General features: G+C 60.8%; 1 protein-coding gene across 1 annotated transcript in view; it reads left to right on the forward strand.

Moving 5' to 3' along the window:
* The window catches only part of GRAMD4 (GRAM domain containing 4), a 76,708-nt gene that overhangs the window by 27,354 nt on the left and 27,798 nt on the right, over positions 1–21,556 (forward strand). Inside the window, exons 2-3 of the mRNA XM_082851041.1 lie at positions 7,495–7,705; positions 11,875–11,995. Of these exons, the coding sequence (XP_082707167.1) occupies positions 7,495–7,705; positions 11,875–11,995 (332 nt within the window). The remainder of the gene's footprint in view (positions 1–7,494; positions 7,706–11,874; positions 11,996–21,556) is intronic.

A 21,556-nucleotide genomic window follows, 5' to 3' on the forward strand; every position in this document is an offset into this window, starting at 1 on the left:
GGTGATGGCGACGTGGGGCCCGAGCAGGGGTGACGTCACTGAGGGTGGGAGCAGCCTGGCTGGACGGGAAGGGGATGCTGGACCAGAGGTAGAAGAATGGGGTGTTAGCCGGTGGCAGGGAATGGCCTGGATAGTGTCCCCAAGGCCAGGGAGACCTGGCGTCTCGTATGGGGACCCAAGGGGGCCGGGCCGGGATGGCAATGAGCAGGGCACGAGGACAGTGTGCCCGCCTGACCTCCCTGCCGCTGGCCCTGGGCTCGTGGGGCCCCACCTAGAGGCTCGGGTCCAGCATGTTCTTTTGTGCACTCCCCCTACCCTGCCCCCGTGGCCTGCCTGAGCGTGGTGTCTGGGTCCTGCTTCCCAGGGCTGTCTTTGACCCCTTCGGTCCTCTCAGGGACTTTCACTTTGACCTGTGCCCCCGAGCTGTGCCAGGGAAGGAGGCGGTCAGGCGGGGACACTGGTGTTTCCTGCTCTGCTCCCTGTGTGGCCGAGACAGCCTGGGACGGAGGGACCGGGGCGGTGGTGCGTTAGAGCTGCTCACGAGGGCCTGCAAGAGCTGACTGTGAAGTTTTCAGGAATTTTGTGAGCTGGCCGCTAATAAAATGAGTGTATAAAGTTAGATAAGTTATATTGAGAGCAAAGGTGTCAATGTTAAATGCTCGAAGGTGCCCGTTTCTGAACTGTTTCACTACGTTTTCTCACTGGGTTATGATCCTGAGCTGGCTAGCATCTCTTGGGCCTGGCGGAAATCCTGTGGCCGGTGGCCCTGGGCAGCTCTTACCACCCGTGTGCTCGTTCACTGCCGGACGTCACTTTGGTGACTTGAACATGGCCACGATGGGAGCGGTTCTACCACGGAAACGGGCAGATACCGCAGATTGGGGCCTCACTTCTCATTTTGTCGCTTGTCTAGAGTAACGAGAGTGATGGAGAAAATGCTGACATGCAGGTGAAGGTTACGCGTGTGACTTCCACCGCATTCACTGGAAGGCACAGGGAGGCTGAGGAAACCTCCTCCTGTTAGAATACTGTCGTCTGCTTCAGCAAGGACGTCTCTCCCGTCCTAGACAAACGGATAAGGTTCTGCCTTCCTTCCCCGCCTGTCGTGTCCTGTTCACGTAAACAAGGCCGTCAGCCGACCTTCAGGCCGGACCCGCACTTGTTGGTCAGCTGCAGTCCTGGCTGGCCGGAGGGAGGCTTTCAGCACGACTTAGTGCAGGCATCCTGTGGGCGCCGCTTGGCTGTGTGGGGTTTACAGTAAAGAGTGTTGGACGTTTTATTACTGCTTGTACCCGTGCAACGCATCCTTATCACTGAGGTTATAATAAATGTTTGTACGTCTACGCGCAGGGGTGTCGCTAGGGCATGCATGGTCCCAGCTCACAGAGGAGGGTGTGGTAGCTTCAACGGGGCCCTCCCAGCTCCCCTACTCTTCCTGACTGGCTCCTCCACCCCCACCCCCGGCCATCCTGGCCCGTGGCGGGGTCACGGAGCCAGCAGGACCCTGGGCAGCTCTCCTGTTACAGTGCAGAAAACTCCGCTCCTGGCACGGGGCCCGTCTTGGCCTGACCTGTGTAGGACGGAAAGCCCCTGAAGAACGCAGGCCTCTTCCTGGAGAAACGCCCCGGGCTGTCTGTTGAAGCCTTGGAGTTAGGCTCTGGAAGTGTTCACGGATTTAGGGACTTCCTGCTTCGCCAGGAGGGGTCGAGGGCAAAGTCCAGGGACAGCCCTTTGCTTTGAGGCCTCTGTGGCTGGGTGGCTCAGGGCGCAGGGCGGGGGGCCTGGCTCTCCCGGCCCTCAGGGCCCAGTCGTGGGGGCCCCACCTTTGTGCAACGTCCCCTCTGTCACTGAATGGCCAGCGTGTGCCAGCCCTGCTGAGACAGACCGGGCGCCTTCAGCACCTGCCCTCGGGCATGTACGCTAACCGGTGGGGCTGGGGGCACACATCCTAAACCAGGGAGCTCGCTGGAAGTTGCAGGACTCCAAACCAGATGGGCTGATCGAATTCGAGGGGGGCACTTGGAAGAGGAGGAACTGGCATGGGGACATCCCCGAACCTGAAGTGCTGGGTGCGCAGTAGGAACAAAATGTGATGGCTGGAGGACCCCCGAGGGTCGGCAGGGCTGGAGCCCAGTGGGGGAAGCCCTGGGAGGGGTCTCGGCAGGGTGCTCCGGACTCTGGTTTCCCGCCACCTGGAGAAGGGGCTCCGTGAGGTGTGTGGCTGCCTGGACCAGACCCGGCTGGGCTGGAGGGTGGGGCGGGGGCAGAGCAGCACAGGTGTGGAGCCTGGCTGGGAGGCGGGGGCCCTGCTCGCAGTAGGTGGCTGTGCAGCGATCACGTGATCAAGGGCTCCTTCCAGGGTTTTGAGTTGGGCAGCTGCTGGTACAGGTGCCACCCAGCAGGAGGGCCCGCGGAGGCTCCAGCTCCGAGCTGAGCGTGGCAGAGTCGAGCTACCGATGGGATGTCCCCCAGACAGTGGGTCACCCGGAGTCCAACTCACGGGGGGGCTGGTGGGCGTGCAGTCAGCAGAGCGTCTGAACGTTTGGGGTCCCGCTAACTGAGGCTGGATCCGGGGTCGGGGCAGTGGCTCCCTGACCGGCCTCGAGTTCGGGGGAACCCGTGGGTCACTGGGCGTGAGCCAACATCTTGAGCCTGGCATGATTGGGGGGAGTGGTCACCGTGTCTTCTGGGTCTCGAGCATCCCAGACTGCTCCCCGGGCGGGGTGGCCCGGCACAGGGCCCCACGGGCTGTCCTGGAGCTGTGTGCATGTCGGGGTCCTGCAGGGCTGTGGGCCTCTGGGGCTGTCTTCTTGGAGAACAGAGACCTGGCAGAGGGCCGGGTGGCCGGCTGGGACTGGCCTTGGGTGGGGTGGAGGGAGAGTCCCGTCCTCGCCCAACATCTGTGACTCCCCAGGAATATGGTTTGGGACAAGGGTTGCTTCCTTTGGGAGAAAGGATGTTGTTTATCCTGGGATCAGCGGAAGAGCCACCAGATGACAGGAGATGAAGCCAGGCTGAGCTGGTCTGAACGCAGACGGGAGCTTGGCCGGGGGTCGCGGGCCCCATACAGCGAGGAGAATGGCTGGGACCTGGGACGTGGCAAGTGCTGGACCAGGAACCACTTTTTTCTAAATCTTGGTCTGGGAGGGAAAGTAAAGTCCTTTGTGGTTTCCAAGTCCAGTGTTCCCTAGACACTGCGGCCTTTGTGTGTCCAGGAGCCATTCAGCGGGTTTCCAGAGCAGCGAGCGTGCTCTGTGTCCCGGGGCCAGAGCTGGCCTCAGTCCTGTGTCCCGAGGGCCCGCAGCGCAGGGTCGCTGCCTTGAGGCTCCCCTCGCCCTGTCCCTCTGTCTGCTTGCCTCCACGGCTGCAGGGCCCCTTGCAGATGTTGCGGCTCTGAGCAGGGTAGCCACAGGGAGCGTCTCCCAGCGCGTCTACTTCCACATGGAGGTACGGGGAGCTGGGGCGGCAGCAGGTCCTGCTCTGAGGGGCTGCCCCACCTTGAGGGGTGGGCGTGAAGGGAGCTGCCCGGGGGCCTGTGGGTGCACGTGGAGGGGCCGGGTCTGTGGGTAGTGCGCGGGGGGTGTGCAGGGATTTGGGGGCTGGTTGGATCCAGGGAAGGCTGGATGGGGGCTGGGGCGGGAGTGGGACACATGGCAGCCGCTGGACGGAAGGTGCAGGTGAGCTTTGTGGAGACGGCATCCGCTGACACTGGCTTTGTGGGGAGAGCTTTGCTCTGGGTCACACTTGGTGTCTGGCCCCCGGCCCCCCCTCACTGTCCATGGACAACATCCGTGCCAGTCTTCCATCTCTTCATCTGGAAGTTGGGGGAAACTGGGTTGGATAGTGTAGTTGAGATGAGGTCGTCCCGGGGTAGGGTGGGCCGCCCCTCAGCCCGGGGGGGTGGGGTGTGTGACGGGGAGGGCTTCCCTCGCAGCCCGGACCCGCCTGGGAGGGGTGGTCAGGTGTCCTGGCACCTGGTCCTCATTGGGCAGTGGCATGAACTGCTCGCCTCTCCAGGAGCCCCAGGGGCCTGGGGGCGGGGTCGTGGGGACGGAGCGGGCTCTCGGGGACCCCCCCCTCGCCGAGGGCTGATGTGAGCGGCTGTCAGGAGGAGCAAGGCTGGCGTGGCGTGAGCTGGCAGCTGCCAGCAGGGGCCCCGCTGGGCAGGGGGGCGCGTGGGCTGTGAGCGGCATCCTGATGGTGGCAGGGCGGACATTTGGCGCGTCGTCCCCTTTCCCCGGGCGGCCACATCATTTGCTTGCCGGGCTGAATCAGGAAGGAAGGCAGCTCCCGCCTGCGGGGTGGGGAGTCCCAGACAGAACCGCCTGACGGGACCCGGCAAGGAGGGAAGCAGGCCCGTCCCCTCCGCCCCGCTTCCATCTGACGCTGGGGGAGGAGGGGTCCCCCAGGTCCTTCTGAAAACGGAAGGAAGGAGGTTTTACAGGGCTGCACTTCCCCTGCCCGGTTTGCTTTTAGTTTTCAAGTTAGAAAAGCAATGGGAAAGGACACGTGGAGAGAAGTTTCGCAGCCACCCGCAAGCCTCAAGCAGGGTCCTGTGTCACCTGCGGTCTGTGCAGATGCCAGTTGCCTGTAACGGTGACCTCAGTGCAGCAACGTTTTGTCACCGCCTCTGAGACTCCCAGGGACGTCTGTGTGTCCCGCGTGGCGCTCAGAGCGCCCGGCCTGGCCGTGGTGCTGCCGAGATGCCCTCCACGTGCTGGATTTGCCCCTGGGACGGATCTCGAGACCGGGAATCACTGGTTCAGAGGGCGTTGACGTTCACGCTTCCTGCTGCCTCTGCCACATCGCTGGCTTTTGTTTCCTTTTTGGTGAAGTTGGAGGCTTTTGCACAAGGACTGGGTAACTTTCCTCTTGCTCAGGGAGTTTGTGGGTCTGTGTTCCAAGGTCCTCTAATCTTTACCAATTTGTTCAGGTTGTCTCACGACAAAAATATTAGTTCTCATGTACCTGGCTTGCTACATGTATCCCCTGTTTCTTTGCAGGTGTTTTTTTTTTTGATAAATTTATTTATTTTATTTTATTTATTTTATCTTTGGCTGCATTGGGTCTTCGTTGCTGTGCACAGGCTCTCTCTAGTTGCGGTGAGCGGGGGCTACTCTTCGTTGCGGTGCGCAGGCTTCTCATTGCGGTGGCTTCTCTTGTTGGGAGCACGGGCTCTAGGCGCGCGGGCTTCAGTAGTTGTGGCTCGCGGGCTCTAGAGCACAGGCTCAGTAGTTGTGGCACACGGGCTTAGTTGCTCCACGGCATGTGGGATCTTCCTGGACCAGGGCTCGAACCTGTGTCCCCTGCACTGGCAGGCGGATTCTTAACCACTGCGCCACCAGGGAAGCCCCTCATTGCAGCTTTAAAGCAAATGTCTAGGGGCTTCCCTGGTGGCGCAGTGGTTGAGAATCTGCCTGCCGACGCAGGGGACGCGGGTTCGTGCCCCGGTCCGGGAAGATCCCACATGCCGTGGAGCGGCTGGGTCCGTGAGCCATGGCCGCTGAGCCTGTGCTCCGCAACGGGAGAGGCCACAGCAGTGAGAGGCCCACGTACCACAAAAAAAAAAAAACAAAAACAAACAAAAAAACAAACAAAAAAAACCAAATATCTATTTACTTTTGTCTGGTTGACTGAGCCTTTTTATTTTTTCAGTCTCTTAATGTAGACTGTCAGCCTCTCTCTAGGGACTTAAGTTCTCTCTTCTCACGTGGATATCTTTCCAGATGGCCAGCCATGTGCCCCTTTCCCGCCACGTGAGCAGGGATACCGGCTTCTCCAGCCCCGTGGCCTTGCCCACTCCTGGGCTACCCTGGACTCCAGGGGATGGTGGGTTTCCTGTGGTTTTTACACCAGGGTTAGGGTTAGACTTAGGCCACATCAGGCCACCTTAGTGTTCCACGTGAGCCCCGAGAAGCATCTGTCCCAGGAACACCTGCACACCCTCCCCCGATGTGCTGCAGCCTCAGTTGTCCTTGTAGAGCGGAGCCCTGGCTCATTCTGACGTGGGGCTCACGGGCCGCCACTGTTCACAAGCTTTCCTGCCTTGAGCTGTGATGCCGGGGGAGTGGAGGCCCCTTGGCAGGTGGGGCGGGTACGCGGGGCTGCAGGCAGGCACCCTGGGCTGTGATTTAACGTGATTTAACGGCTCCGAGCCTGCACTGTCCAAAACAGGAAGTGCTTTCCCCTGCCTTCGTGGTTCCCCGTAAACTGTCCCAAGTGTCCCAGCTGGGGCGGTTCGGGCTGAGTTGATGGATTCCACCCTGCTCGCCCCACTTCCTGTCGCCCTGCAGGAAATCGCCGTGCTGTTTATTGGTCCAGGCTGAGTAGTCTGTGCTCGTGCGTCATCTCACATTCTCGGGATGCTTTGGCCCGATCGGGGTTAATCCCGTTTCAGAGGTGGAAGCTGAGGCCAGAAAGGTGGGAAGTGGCGGGACAGGCTGTGAGCCCAGGTGTGTCCAGAGTCCCTGCCCCGCAGGGACCCAGGGCCTCTTGCAGACGTTGGGGGCCGAGGGACTGTGTGACCGGGACCGGGGTTGCGCCGCACGGCTCCTGCCGTGGGCTTGGGAGTGAGGTGGGCTGGACGTGCAGAAGGGCCACTATGCCCCACCCACTGGGCTTTCCTGGCCGGGTTGGGTCAGAGATGTGGGGAGTGGGCACCCCTGTAGGCATCCACCTCTGGCGTGTGCACGTGTGTTTGAACTTACACGTGTCCTCCGTGCCAGCACGCAGAGACACCACACCAGGCCTTTGCTGCCTCCCTCCAGGCTGGAGGGATCCTGCGCCGGCAGCTTGGGGGCCGCTCAGGAGGCAGGTGGGCGGGCGCTGGGCTCCAGACTGGCCGTGTGTGGGGAGATCTCTCGGAGCCGGTGAGGCTGAGCTGGTCCTGAGAGCAGAGCTAGGGCGCCCAGGCGAGCAGGACGGTGTTTCAGGTCGTGTCCCTGGGAGCGGGGCCAGGTGGAGCGAGGGGCCGGGGCCGGAGGGAGTCTGAGACACCCTGAGGCCCAGCGTTCTAGGGGCTGTCCTGGGCGTGCCCTTGGTCGTGGGTCCTGATGGTTGTCAGAGCCTGGGAGGAGGCACGCCGGCCCTCCCCACTTTTAGCTGCAGTGTCTCCCCCTCCCCTCCCCAGCCCCCTCTTCCCAGGGTCTTCGGCACCCCTGCTGCTCCAGGCTGGCTCCGCCTTTGCGCTGGGAGGTCGCACCGAGAGACGTGGCTTCCTTCTGCCCTGTGGGGCACTCGGGGGAGCAGGCCTGGGTGGGCGGTGGGGGTCTGAGCTCAGCGGCCAGCCCAGCCGGATGGGGGTGACGGAGGGCCCCGGCCTGCTGGGCACGAGATGGGAGCCTGTGGGCCCTGGGGTCCCTGAATAGCGGGACTGGCTGCTCCCTGAGGGCAGGGCCTGGTGAGCCCAGGGCTGGGGCCTGGAGCCGGGTGTGGGAGGGCGGCGGGCGGCGGGCAGCTGACCCCGTGACTGTGCCTCCCCTCGCTGTCTTGCAGGGGCTCCGAGCGTCATGTTAAGGTAAAGCAGAGGGGCTCAGTGCTGAACATGCTAAGGAGGCTGGACAAGATCAGGTTCAGAGGTCACAAGAGAGATGACTTCCTTGATCTAGCAGAGTCTCCAAACGCCTCGGACACCGAATGCGGAGACGAAACACCCCTGAAGATACCTCGGACCTCGCCCCGGGACAGTGACGAGCTGAGGGACCCTGTGAGTACCGAGTGTCCTCCGCTCTGCGTGGCCGCGGATGCCAGGCCCCTCGCTGGTGGGTGCGGGCTGTCCCCATCCTCAGGTGGCCAAGCTGAGCGTGCGCTTGGGTAGACCGTGTCCTGCCCAGGCTGGTCAGACACAGACGGGGCTGTTCCCCATCTCGCCCCAAACCTCCCCCAGCCTCACCGGTGGGGGCTCATCCCTGGACTGAGGATAATTTGTCCATTGGCCGATTTTCTTTTCCTTCATCACTGGTTTTCTGGGCGACCGGCAAACTTCTCACACAGCCTGATCCCTGGGAGTTTGACTCGAGGGGCCGCAGGGCGCTGTCTGGAAGCTGCTGGCCCCTGGCCCGAGGGCAGCTGCCTCTGGGTGCCTGGCTGGTCTGCCTGGCCGTCCCAGAGTGCGTGTCACCGACCCCTGGCAGCTGGCCGAGCCCAGGCTGGGCCTCCTCAGCCCACATGGGGACCGTGGCCCCTGTGATTTGGAGAGCAGCTTTCCTGAGCGGGGTCCGCGGCCCTGGTGGGAACCAGGCGTGAGCAGGCCCTGTCTTCTGGAAGCTCGTGTTTTGTCAGCGGGCGTGCAGCGGGGTGGAGGGTGGGCTTCCTGTGGTCCCCTCCTGGCCAGGTACGGCCGCCGGGCTCTCCGTTGTGGGCACAGCTGCCCGAATCCTCCCTGTTGTCAGTGAAGAGGCCCAGAGCCATCCAGGCCCCCCCCACACCAGCTGTGGTACCCTGCCCGAGTGGATGCCAGATCTGGTGGCCTGGAGTCTGGGCTCCTCCCTGAGCACCTGAGCTAGGTCTTCCTTCCAGCTGTGGTCGTGAGCCCTCGCCTCCCCCCCTCCGTGTATTATTAATGCTTTATAATAGAACAGGGATGGCGCGTTTGCTCCTGGCACGAAAGAATAAGTGATTGGCACTGCCTCCTAAGAGCCAGCCATCCAGCCAGGCAGGGCTGGAGCTGCAGAGCCCGGAGGGGACCGCCCTGCTTGGGTGCTTGCTGTGTTCCCTGCAGAGGTGGTGGCGGTCCTCCCGCCATTGGCTCCGTGCGGGCCAGGGCCTCGCTTGGTGTGTCTCCTGATACAGCCCATCAGCATCTGCCTGTCGGGACACCGCGGGGCTCACGGGCGCTATCCTAAGAAGGGGGTGCCTCCACGTCGGGGTGGTCCAGCGGGCCGGCGAGGGCCGAGGGGAGCACCCTGAGGGAGGGGCGAGCACGGGGGCCGTGCGTACAAATGGCTGTCAGGCTCGCTCACCCCCCTACCCCACCCCCCCCCAACCCCCGGGGCTCTCTCTCCGTGGTGGCGGGACCGAGCCAGCTTCCCACCCTGGATGTGCTGTCCTTCACTTAACCTCTGCCCCTGAGGGGCACTCGATCACTCCCATGAGCCTCGTGCCCACATGACCTGCGTCACCCCGGGTGTGTGGGCAGGGTCGTGCGTCTGTCACCAGCACCCTCCCACGAGCGTGCAGTGTCCTCCGTCGCCACCCGAGGGGCCTGCGTGCCACGCCCTTGCCCACCTGCACAGGGTGTCCCCAGGTGTTTCTGTTCTGCGAACCTGAGGGGTGAAGAGTGGCTTTTCCCCCGAGGGAGGTTGGTCACCTTTGCCTGTGTTTGGGCTTCATTGTTTTTATTTTTTTTGATTGTGGTAACGTGCGCATGACACAGAGTTGGCCGCTGTGACCGTTTTTAAGTGTCCAGCTCGGTGGCATTAGGCACATTCACGTTGTCGGGCGGCCTCCCCACCATCCATCTCCAGACCTTCTTCATCTTTCCAAACTGAAACTCAGTCCTCACTGAACAGCAGCTCCGCAGCTGCCCCTCCAGGCCGCCCCCGCCCCGTCTGCTTTCCGTCTGTGACCCGACTTTCCAGCTCTGGCCTCAGTGAGCCCCGCGGTGTTTGTCCCTGCGACTGGCCTGTCTCAGCACCGTGTCCTCAGGGGCCATCGTGCTGTAGCGTCAGGCTTCATCCTTATGTCCTTTTCTGTGGGCAACCTATCTGTGTCCTGGGGCAAAGGAGGCGAGCGGACCCAGTGGTTGAGGGTAGAATCTGGGTCCCGTGGTGGGGGAGGGGAATGGGGGAGGGAGGGGGTCCTGGACGGGCAGACGGGCTCGAGGGGCCGCAGCGGTGGAGGTTGGGTGATGTCCAGGTCAGGGTGTGGCTGTGGTCGGGGGAGGGCTGTTGAAGGGAACGATGAGGGGTCTGAGGCCAGGGTCCCCCGAGTGGTTGGTGACAGGCCAGTAAGGAGAGGGGCAAGGAGGCGAGGACCAGAGCCCTAGAGCTGGGGCAGAGGCAGAGACCCCACGCATGTGGAGGTGCAGCGGGCATCGCCTCCAGGAGCCGGGGGTAGAAGCCGGTCCCTCCGTGGAGAGACGCGGTTCTAGGGAAGCTGGGGGAAGAAGCAGCCAGGCCACCTCCCTGGTTTTGTGGCGGCAGTGCTGCAGCCTCGGGGGTCCCAAGTCCAGGCTCCCGACCCCAAGTTTAGCGTTGCTCTCGGCAAGTCTGAAAAGGGGTCAGCTGGAGGGACCCAAGGGGCTCACGGAGGGGTTTGGACCCCAGGATTTCAGGGCATTCCCCCCGGCGCCTGCCATCTGCATTGGGGTGCCCCCTCCAGCTGTCTGGCTCCCCAGAGCTGGTGGTCCTCGCCGTCCCTGCCATCCTGTGGGCGCCCAGCTGAGCTGCTGCAGCTTCAACACTGAGTCCGGCCAAAGCCACGAGGGTCCCAGGCTGTCTTGGACCCGGGGGCCCCTGTAGGAGCTCTTCAAGCTCTAGGGCAAGTTCCAGGTGAGCTTAATTCCAGCAGCTTAGAGACTAACACGCGTCACAGCCTTCCGAGGACGAGGATTCACGTGTTCAGACGGGGCTGCAAACCGCGGGATGCCCTGCCTGCTTTGGTGGGAACTTGCTGACGTGATGGAGGCCAGTGTTCTGCTTCCGAATCAGTGCAGAGCCGCCTTTCCAGGCCAGCCTCTGCCCTCTGCTCTGGGGCCGCCATCTTGGGCGCCGAGGTTGGGGACGGGCCGGGGAGGGACAAATTCATCTGCGGGGACCAATGGGCGAGCCTGGGCCATCTTCCCCACGCAGAGCAGGGGGCGTACCCTGCCTTTCGCCTACCGCCCAGTCTCCCCATACCTGCCCCTGCCAGGCCCACGGGGCGGGCAGGTAAACATGGCCTGGTCCCTGCCCTCTGGGACCTCATGCCCCGGTAGCCAGAGCAGCTGAAAGTGCAGGAGGTCACGTGCCAGGACAGGGCAGCCGTGGGCTAGAGGGTCTCACCGGCCCCCGTTGTTCCCCAGTGTGAGCTGCTGCTTCCCGGGGTGTGGCCTCTGAGCAGATGACCTGTGCCTGGAGCGGTCACGGGGCTGTCATGGACCCTGTCCATGCCGGGTGTCCCCTTCCTCACCCTGCCTTGGGGGCGTGGTCGTGGAGACCAAAACTGGGGAGTCAGATCCCCCCGTCACATGGCAGGGCGCTCAGGTGCTGCCCTCACCAGGTCAGCGGTGGGGTGGACGTGAGCCGGCAGCCCCGCTGCGCCCCGGGCAGGCCTGGCTGTACTGACGTGCGCACCCCTTTCCAGCGGGCAGCGGTGACCTGAAGCCGGAGCCTACCCTGGGCCTGGTGGGATGGCGGGTGGTGGCTTTAATTAGCCTCTGTGGGAAAGGACAGGCCCCTGTTTGGAGTTCGCTCGCCTCAGAGCCTGGCAGGTGGACACGCCCTGCCCCACCTCCCCGGAGTCCTGTTGCTGCCCCTCCCAGGGCAGCAGGGCGACAGGCCCTGTGGCCAGGCCACCCTCCTCCTGGGAGGTCGCCACGCGGGCCGGGGCAGGTTTCGATGGTTTCCTTCCCTCTGCAGCCTGAGAGCTGTGTTGTGACCGTCAAGAGGCTTAGCGTCACGCTTCCGGTTTTGCCTTTACTGTTGCTGGAAGTCGGCCTCACCGGGGCTCTGAGGATGTCCCTGTTGTCTGAAATGTCCCTTTCACCGACAGGCGAAGCCGAGGTGAACTGATGCGAGTTCTAAGGCAGAGCCAGTGTCTTCCTAGGCCGGTGGCCCTGTGGACCAGCCCTTCTAGACCACGGGGTCCTTGGGGGGTACCCTTTAGAGAACTGGTCGATGTGGACCCAGGATGCTTCCGGGAGGCTCCTCTGAGCTCTTGGTGTTTTCCTTCTAGGCTGGGCCAGGGACCCTCATCATGGCTGCAGGAGTCCAGGACTTTAACCGGACAGAGTTTGATCGCTTAAATGAGATCAAAGGTCACCTGGAAATCGCCTTACTGGAAAAACACTTCTTACGTGAGTACCAGTTGGGGAGGGAGGGGCAGAGGGGACGCTGTCCTGCAGGAGTGCAGCTGGGTCACAACAGGTGTCACCAGGCTAGCAGTGGGGACGGGTGTGGACGTCCCCACATGGCCTTTTGCGTCCTGAGTCTGCATCTCCCTTTGCTGCTCCACAAAGCTCAGCGCTCCTGTCTGGATGGCTACGACGCCTTTACTCTGAGACGGACGAGAGCGTCACTGGGGAAGGAATACGACGCCCCTGGAAACTCTCTTTATTTTAGTGAATCTGGAGCATGGCCATGCTTAACTCAGCATGTAATAGAGCTTTTTGGAGGAATCTGAAATTTTCTGTTCCGTGTAGTTTGCACATCAAGGAGGGAGTGTGGGAGGGGGCACAGTGGGGTTTCATTGTCTGTTGGCCGCGGGCATGGCTACCTTGGCATTTGGCATTTGTGTTGCTTAACTGTCGGCCCTCCTGCTGGGGGTGTTGGCCTCTGGGTAGTGATGATGGTAGAGATGGTTCTGGAAGGGCCTGCGGGGCTCCTCCCAGAGATGATCTCATTTGGTGAGTTGCCTTTACTCCTCTCACCACCCCTCTGTCCTGCCTTGCAGACGAGGAAACGGAGGCACCAGGGCTAAGAGAAGTGATCCTACTGGTAGGTTAAGTCTTCTGACTAGTAGGGGTTTGAACCAGGCAGACTGGCCCTGAAGCCCACGCATGTGACACAGTGTTTTCACAGCTGACAGCAGGGTGTGGGCGATGCTATTAGGGGAACAATACAGGGAGAAAGAAGCAGCTTCGCCCCTGTGTGCCCAGAGCCAGTCACGTCTGGGCCACGAGGAGAGGCCCAGGGCAAGGCACCTCCCTTGGGCGTTGTGCCCAGCTGGGGCCTCCCTCTGATACCTGGGACCAGGCAGCTGGCACCCTTGCTTGCCCACAGGCACCCGCCCTCTGTCCCCACCTGAGTCCTCTCCCTCTTTCGTCTAGTGTCTCCGTCGTTTATGTGACAAGTGTCATCTGAGCTCCAGCCGTGGGCACCCCGGCTGTGCCGCCCATGCAGCACGCGGGGCCCGTTGCCTGCAAACGAAGGCGGGGTGTCAGCGCCGCGGGGGGAAGCCTTGGGGGCCTGCCTTCTCCTCCCAGAAGTGGGCGGCGTGGCTCTCACTACATTTCTGTGCGCTCTCCAGCCACCACGTGCTGCAGCCCCGTCTCCCCCCAGGCCCCTCTTGCTGGTCCGTACCTCCCTGGGCGAGCGTGCGTGTGCACGCACGTGTGTACGCGCACGAGCTCTGGGCGTGTGCCCGTCTGCACCCCGCCGGCCAGCGCTCGCCCGCAGGGTCCGAGCATCGAGGTTCTGAGGACGGCACTGTGGAGTGACTCAGTCTCCCCGCGAGTCTGAGGTTGCGGCTGACCTGGCCGGGCTGGGTCTGCTGGGACCGCCCGCAGTGCGGACGGTGAGGGCCCTGCCTCGTCAGGCCCTCGTGCCTGTGGCCTCGGCCTTTGCCGAGCTCCCGCGGGGCGGCTCTGCGTGAACGGTGGGGCAGCCCAGGTGGTCTCGCCAGTGCTGAGCGGGCCCCGCTGGGTGGAGGCTGTGCTGGGCAGCAGAGCTGGACGGCCCTGCTCGAGGCAGCAGTGGGTGGAGCCTTGTGAAAGTGCCTTTGGTGGGTCACGCGGAGGATATTGGTGGTTTCACGGGGTTCGAGGAACCCGCAGAGTCAAGGGCTCTCAACGAAAGGGGAAGGGTCTGTGAGAGCATCCAACAGGGAGCGCCCCGCCCCCGGCCGGGGAGGGGCAGTGTGAGGCTTCCAGGAGAAGGGGTTACGGGCGGGGCGGGCGGGGAGCAAGTGTCCACCAGGCAGCCGGGTGGGCAGGACAGCTGCGACCCACGGGGCTGCCTGTCTGGGGCCACCCTGCTCTGTGTTGAAAACAGGAAAAGAAAAGAGGCCGCCCAGCTCCGGATCGGCGTCGCTGGCGTCCTTGGACTGGTCCTCGTGGTCTGCCCTGCGTGTTTTACCGGAAGAGTAAAACAGTGGGTAGCTCGTGTTGTAAAGTGCAGAGTTCCACTTCGGCAGCTCGGGGCCGGGTGGGGAAGGTAATAATTATGGGCATTTGTTTTTAGTTATGAGAAATTTTAGATGGATCAGAAATAGAGGACGTGGTGTAACGCGCCTCTCACGCACCTGCCGTAGGTTTCAGCAAGAATCGGCTCGCGGCCAGGCTGGTTCCCTCCAAGCCCCCACCTACAGCCCCTCTCCCCCAGGTCTTTTGAAGCAAATCCCAGCCAGCATCCTGTCATTTGACCCATAAATATTTTAGTAGCTCATCATGGGTTTTTGTTTTTGTTTTTTGGCCGTGCCGCGTGGCTTGCGGGATCTTAGTTCCCCGACCAGGGATCGAACCCGCGCCCCCCTGCAGTGGAAGCACAGAGTTCTAACCACTGGACTGCCAGGGAAGTCCCTCATTCTGTTTGAAAAACAAAAGTCCTGAGTCCAATATTACAAGTAAAAAAATCACGTTTTTCTTGAATATCATCAGATACCCAGCTTAAGCTCCGATTTCCCCAGTTGTCTGGTCATTTTTTGGGCAACTCTGGAATCAAACAAGGTCCATAGATTGTGACTGGTAGATGTACTTCTCCTGTCTTTTACTCTGCCCGTTCTCCCTGCATCTGTTTTTGCTCTTTGTTGAGGAAACCAGGCCGTCTGTGGGTGGGGTCTCCACCCTGGACCTTGCTGAGCACACCCCCGTGGTCCCGACACATGAGCCACCGTGTCCCCCGTCCCTTGGTGCTGGTGGGGTGGGGGGGATCTTTGCGAGGACTCCCTCCCCTGTGGTGGTGGTGGAGGAGCGTGCTTTCCTGAGGCCTTTTCTTTTGTCCTGTATCAGGACCTGGGTCATTGTGGCTTCCATCCATCATCTCATTGGAGGTTGCAAATGGTAATGTTCGACTTCTGGCATTCTTTCTCCATTTATTAACCCAACATATTTCTGAAAACTTAACTATTTGGTTGCCCCAAGACGTAGTTCATGTAGGAAAGGCAGGAGACATGCTTGAATTCTTCCTTGATATTTCCAGCTTTCAGAATAACGAGTTGGTTCTCTGCTTAGAGCATCCTCCAGAGGGTGAGGGTGTTAGGCTTTGGGGGGGGTTTTGGTGTCATCATGAGATCGTGGATTTAAACATAGTTTAATGAGTCTTAATCGCCATGGTTATCATCTCATTGGTGCTCAGACAGACCCACCTCTGGGCTGCGTTTGTCTGTTGTTTCCTCAGGATGAGACTCAGGTCAGAGTGTCACAGGTATGACGCTGTGTCCACAGTGCCTCTGACCAGGAGATCTGTGATGTCATTTTGTCCCCATATGCATGTTGTAGAGCGTTTGTTGTTGTTGTTGTTGTTTTTTAAATAATACTGTAAAGCAACTATATTCCAATAAAAGTTAATTTTTAAAAAAATTAAATTAATTTTTGTAATTATCTAAAATTGTTTCCGTGGTTCCAAAGTCAGGGTATTTTCAGAGGAATCAGGTTTCTCTCCCTGTAGCCCTCATTCCTTCTCTTCCCCGTAGATAACCGGTTGTCTTTTAATTGTACAGTCTCTCCTTCCATTGAATTTTTATAGAAGCAAATATGCATATGTGGCCTGCCACCCCCGTTAGATAAATGTCTGTGTGTTTTCACTTTCTCCACACCGACATCACATCCTGGAGGTCCCTCCAAAACGGTTCTCGAAGCTGTCCCCTGTTCCGTGTTCCATCTGCATCTGCCCTGTGGCTGTAGGGTGTGGGTAACCTGCCTGCTCCCTGTTCCCTGTTACATAGTTACAGGTGGTTCTCAGCAGGCGGTCTGTGCCTTGAGTGCACGGGCCACACTTATTTCTATACCCTGAGGATCTAGCGTGATGCCCTGGGTCTAATAGGAGCTCAGTGCTTGGAGGGATGCCTTGCAGGGAAACCTGGTCAGAGCTGGAGTTTGCACAGAGAGACTGTCCCTCCCTGCACTCTCGCTTCCGTCTCAGTACCCAGGGGAGTACAGTGTGGAGGAAAGGATGTCGTCCCCCCTTGGGAGCCACAGAGATGTTTTGGTCGCCGCTGAACCTGCTCTTGTGCTAGGGTGGCCAGCCCTGGTCTACAGGGGGCCGCGGGGATGGGGAGCTTTGCTCTGGAGTTGGGACCCAGGCTTCTGGTTCTGACTCAGCCCCGAGTGATCAGGTAGCCGTGGACGTTTCACCATTCAGGGCCTGGTTGCCCCCATCCGTAAACACTAAGTGGTCAGTGTTAAAGTTCCATTTAATTACCTGTAGTACTTTTTCTCCAGAAGCAGACTGTTATTCTTCTCGGAGAAGAGGAAATAGCCCAGGTTCACAGAGGCTTTTTTCGGTTATTAAATATTGAAGAGTACAAATGTTCCCGAGAGAAGATGGCAGAGGATGAAGAATGGGAAATTGAAGTGCGTCCCGGCTCGGGACTGGGGGCAGGATCCTAAATTTGTTAAAGAAGCACATAAATAAATGAAAAGCGTCGTCCATTTTCATTTGGCCCGAAATGCATTTCGGTTGTTACTGCTTTTTGAGCACAAACACACGCTCCCCCGTAGTTTCTGAGCAGGAGTGTGCATGTATCAATCCCCCGCTGGGCGCAGGCTCTGGGAAGGGAGATTCGCCAGCATTGTAAGCTGCACACACAGGCTCTTCCCGAAAGTGACCTGGCACGGAATATGGAGCTTAGAGGGAAAGTGCTTATGGGGTGTCGGGTCCGGGGCCTCCTGGGTGCTGGGCTAAGCCGGAGGGTCCCTGACCCGTGTGCGGGTTCTGTGTTGCCGAGAAGTTTCTTCTTCCCCACTTGACGTGAGGCCTGTGGACTCCTCTCTGGATGGGCGTGCTGGAGGGTGGTCCCCTCGGCCACACCCTGGGGGCTTGAGCCCTCGGGACAGGGATCCATCATCTCTGAGCCACCGACACAGGTGCCAGACACACTGTGGTGGTTCCTGGGGAGGGTGCCTCTGGGAAAGGGGCCCTTTGCTCCTGAGCCCCTCTGCTCCCGGGAGCTCCCCTTCCTGCCCCAACACGCGGTGGGTCAGTGTGGCCGGCTGTGACCCCCCTGGGAGGGCTTCCTGGAGAAGGTGGCCAGGGAGGTGGCAGGAGGGCGGCCGTCTGCCTCCTGTGGCCTGAGGGCCTCCCTCTGGATGCCAAGGCTGAACAGAGGGGCCTGGAGGGAAGGAAGTTTCTGGGTGCCAGTCTGGGTGATTCAGGCTGAGGATGCCCTTTCTCACCACTGAAAACAGCAGCGCGGGAGCTGCCCGCTGCTAGAGGCGTCCGATGGGGCAGCCACCCGAAGCCGGCCGGGGGTGGGTTAGGTGTGGCATTGATCGGATACCTCCGGACCCGCCCCTTTAGGCCCGGGCCTGCAGATGTCCCTCTGGGGGTCTGGCTTTTTAAAAAAAATATATAAATTTATTTATTTATTTATGGCTGCGTTGGGTCTTTGTTGCTGCGCGCAGGCTTTCTCTAGTTGCGGCGAGCGGGGGCTACTCTTTGTTGCGGTGCGCGGGCTTCTCATGGCGGTGGCTTCTCTTGTTGCGGAGCACAGGCTCTAGGCGCGTGGGCTTCAGTAGTTGCGGCACGCAGGCTCAGTAGTTGTGGCTCACGGGCTCTTGAGCGCAGGCTCAGTAGTCGTGGCGCACGGGCTTAGTTGCTCCACGGCACATGGAATCTTCCCAGACCAGGGCTCAAACCCGTCTTCCCTGCACTGGCAGGTGGATTCTTAACCACTGCGCCACCAGGGAAGTCCCGGTCTGGCTTTTTAAAAAAACTCTGCTCCTCCTGTGTATTCGGTAAGGTTGAGCTGAGAGGATAAACTCCCAGTGCCAGAGGCTGGGCCGGACGGTTCTGACCCTGTAGTGATGCGCTTGTCGAGTGGTTTCTGCCCTTTCGTGAGGACTGCAAATGGGTGACCCAGACAGACGGGAAGGGAGCAAACAGATCGGATAACCGGCAGATGAAGACAGAGATGAGACTGCATGTCCATATCATAGAGGACTTATCTGGGAAAAAAATGAAATTGGCCCCAAAGAAAACGGCATGTCTGACCCACTGGGCTGGCTCTGAATTGCATATTTCTAGGTCAGTCCTGCTGCCTGGTGGGAACCTGCTCCTTGCTTATCCCTGCAGATGTCCGGCCCTGCCTCCTCGCTGGACAGAGGCGAGCTGGCCCACCAGGCGGTCCTGGCTCAGCGCCCAGCAGGGCACGTCCCCTGCCTGGGCCCTGAGAGCTCGGGCACAGGGAGGAGCGGGCATGGGGGCTGGGCACACACATATTTCCTGGTTCGGTACTGGCCAGGGCCCTGGAGCCCGGACCTTGGCCGTCAGAACAGCGTGCCACCTCTTGCTGAAAGGCGGTTGTCGGTTCCTGAAAATCAGCTGTTCTGGGTGGAAACACTGGCTGGGATCCTGTTCCTTCTTATTTTACACGGGGAACGTTTTAATGCACTGCTTCTTCACCCCAGACCCCCAGTCAGTTTCCTAAAATGTATGTGAAAGGCAGTGGCGTGCCAGCAGCTAGGCTGCAGCCTGCCGTGCGGGCGCGTAAGAGCTTAAAGCGGCACCGCCTCCTGGTGACCAGGCCATCAGCGTGGTGGGTGATGGTTTGTTCATCGTTCCGTAAACCCTACCTCTGCATCCAGCAGCAAGTAACGCAGCAGTGAGTAAACACTGGGAAAATTGCAAACGGACGTTTACCATGAAAGCACGGCCTTTCCCGTGATGAACTGTTTTCCTCGCGGGGAGAGGGTGCAGGAAGGGAGGGGGCTGACTTGGCTGTTTCTTTACTGGTTGCTGCAAGCATGCCCTCGGTTCAGGACCCGATACCTGGCGCTTTGGGAGGGCGTGGCTCTGCCTTCTAGAAAGGTCGGAGGTCACGGGGCGGGGGGATCCAGATTTAGCTGGGAGGCCGGGAGAGTTCAGTCTGGGGAGAGCTGAGGAGAGAGGCGAAGGGCAGAGCCTAGGACCACGGGGTGGGGCCTCCAGGTGTGCAGCCTGCCACCTGGCCAGGGCCCAGAAGCAGCTTTGCGAGTGGTCCCTGCATTCGCGCACCTGGCCGGTGGGAAGGAGTTTATTTAAGGATTATCACTTGATTTTTATTTTTGGCTGTGGCTCGGCCTGTTGAATTGTGTGCCAAGAGGACTCTTGCTTGAGAGTTCTACTTTTACAGGTTTAAAAATAGCCTCAGAGCTGTGTTCCTTCCTCCTGGTGGCTTCCCTGGGAGCTGGGGTAGTGGGCTGGGCTATGGCCCTGCTGCCTGGGCATGGGTGGGCGCGAGCCCAGGCGTCCCCTCTGTCTCCCTGAGCCAGTCAGGGTGGCCGTGGGCCGATAGGGGAGCACCTGGAATCGCTGGTCAGGTGCTGTCCCTGCCCTTTTCCTCGTAGGCTTGGGGAGGCACGAAGGCTGGACCGCGTGGGTGGGCCGGCCATCCTGGCGGGTGAGTGCTGCAAGAACTCTCCTGTGTGCGGGGCTCCACGCCTGTAACTCATTTTGCCTCTCCCTTTGAAAGCACTGGTTTCTCAGCACGCTGGTTGGGGTCCCTGAAAACTCCTATTAGAGTATGCTCTGGGCTGCGTGAAGGGGGCATTTTGGATACAGAAGCCAAGCTTTAGAAAGTCACGTTGGACACCTGTGTGAGGGTCCCTCTGGGCTCCGAGAGCAACCCGGGCCTCCCCCTTCTCCCTGTTACACTCTGCTGCCTGCCTGCTCTGTGGGAGGTGGGTGGGGGCCGGCTGCGCCCCCGCAGAGCTGGCCCTGGTTTCCCTTCGGGGCCGTGCGCCTGGCTGCCGGGCTTCGCTCACGTGCGTGTCCTGCTGAGCGGGGGCCCAGTGAGGGAATTGATGAATTACGGTGCAGACGTCTCTCTCCCGGGCGTGCCCTCCAATCTTAGAAGGTTCGGGGGTTCTGAATCCTATCCTGGGCAGGTATTCTGGCTCCCCTGGCCTCCTGCAGGCTTCCTTCCCATGCCCTGGCCGGCCCCGGCCGTCTGCCGGGTCAGCAGATGCCACAGAGCCGGCAGCAGGTCTTGAAAAGGAGAGAATCATCAGGCTGGGAGCTGTGCCCTGTGACCCAGGTGGACCCTGTGACTGCTGGTGCCCAGGCCCTTCCCGCCTGGCCGGGCTGTGGCTTCTACTCCTGGGACCCCGGCCTGTGACTTAGCTGCCGGCAGGTATGAAGCTACCTTTCCTGGCCCACCTGCGTGGCTGCAGAGGTGCAGAGGGGCTCAGGAGAGTGGCCCGAGAGTGGGCCTGTGTCAGGACGCGCTTGCGGAAGGTCACGGGCTCGTGGCAGGCGTGACGCCAGGACGCTCTGCGCTGGCACTGCTCACTGTGAGAGTTTGGCCAAGGCAGTGGAAGCGTCGTCAGTGGGGGCATTCGGGGCACAGCCAGAGGCGAGGAGCAGAGAGGTGGGAGGGAGGGGGCCAGCCAGGACACCCAACGCTCCCCAGGGGCCACTTGACCTGCTAAAGGAGGACTCTTCTTACGGCCTGCGGGGTCTCTGGGGGCGGGAAGACCCTCTCTGGGCTTGGTGGAAAGAGGGGGGATGGTCCCCCCTCCCAGAGCCAGCTCAGCCTCCTTGGCCCAAGAGCATCGTCTCAGGGGGAGTGTGGTGGGCAGGGTCGTGGCTCCCCACAATGTCCTCATCCTAACCCCCAGAGCCTGTGACTGTGTCACCTTGTGGGGCCAGAGGGGCTTTGCAGACGTGGTTGAGTTAAGGATCTGAGATGCGGAGATGGGCCTGGGTTAATCCAGGTGGACCCAGTGTCGTCACAAGGGTCCTTGTGAGAGGGAGGCGGGGGGGGGGGGGTGCGGTCAGAGAAAGAGGAGAGTTGACAATGGAATCAGAGGTCGGAGTGATGTCCCTGATGGTGAGGGGTCAGCGGCCAAGGAATGTGGGTGCCTCTAGAAGCAGAAGGGGCCAGGAAGTGGACTTTCTCCTGGAGCCAGCCCTGCCCACACCTGGACTTGAGCCGCTCGAGGCCCATTTCAGACTCTGACCTCCAGAGCTGTGAGAGGGCACACTCTTCCTCTCCGTCTGTGGTCACTTATTACAGCAGCAGTAGGAAATCAACATGGTCGGGGGGGCCCTGTGTGTGACGTTGCACCCCTGTCCCCACCTGCAGGAGACCCTCCCGGCCCCCGACTGACAGAGCAGGGGCACGAGGGGAGCCCTTTGCTGCCACAGGTGGTATCCGGGGCCGGCGGCCAGAAGGCCAGGCCACTGCGGAAGAGGCCACGAGCTGGGCTCTAAGCTTGGAGGGCAGCCCGAGGAGAGCCAGCTGCCATGGGCCCTGATGGCCCCTGGGGACAGGGGTCCCGCTGGGCGGCTGCCCAAGACAAGGCCGCCTTCTGAGTGAGCAGCTCAGCGCTTTCTGCCTGGCGGGAAGCTGGCCTCCTGTTTCTTCTCTATCCGAGAGGAGGAGGAAAATTGATTGCAGGGGTTTGTATCGTCTTTGTCCTGTGCGAGTAGCCAGCTGTGCTCTGCACTGCAGTTGACCTAAATATGTTGCCGGAGGGAGCAGACCCGTAATATCAACC

This window comes from Leucopleurus acutus (assembly GCF_964270905.1).
Source record: "Leucopleurus acutus genome assembly, chromosome: 11".
NCBI lineage: Eukaryota > Metazoa > Chordata > Mammalia > Artiodactyla > Delphinidae > Leucopleurus > Leucopleurus acutus.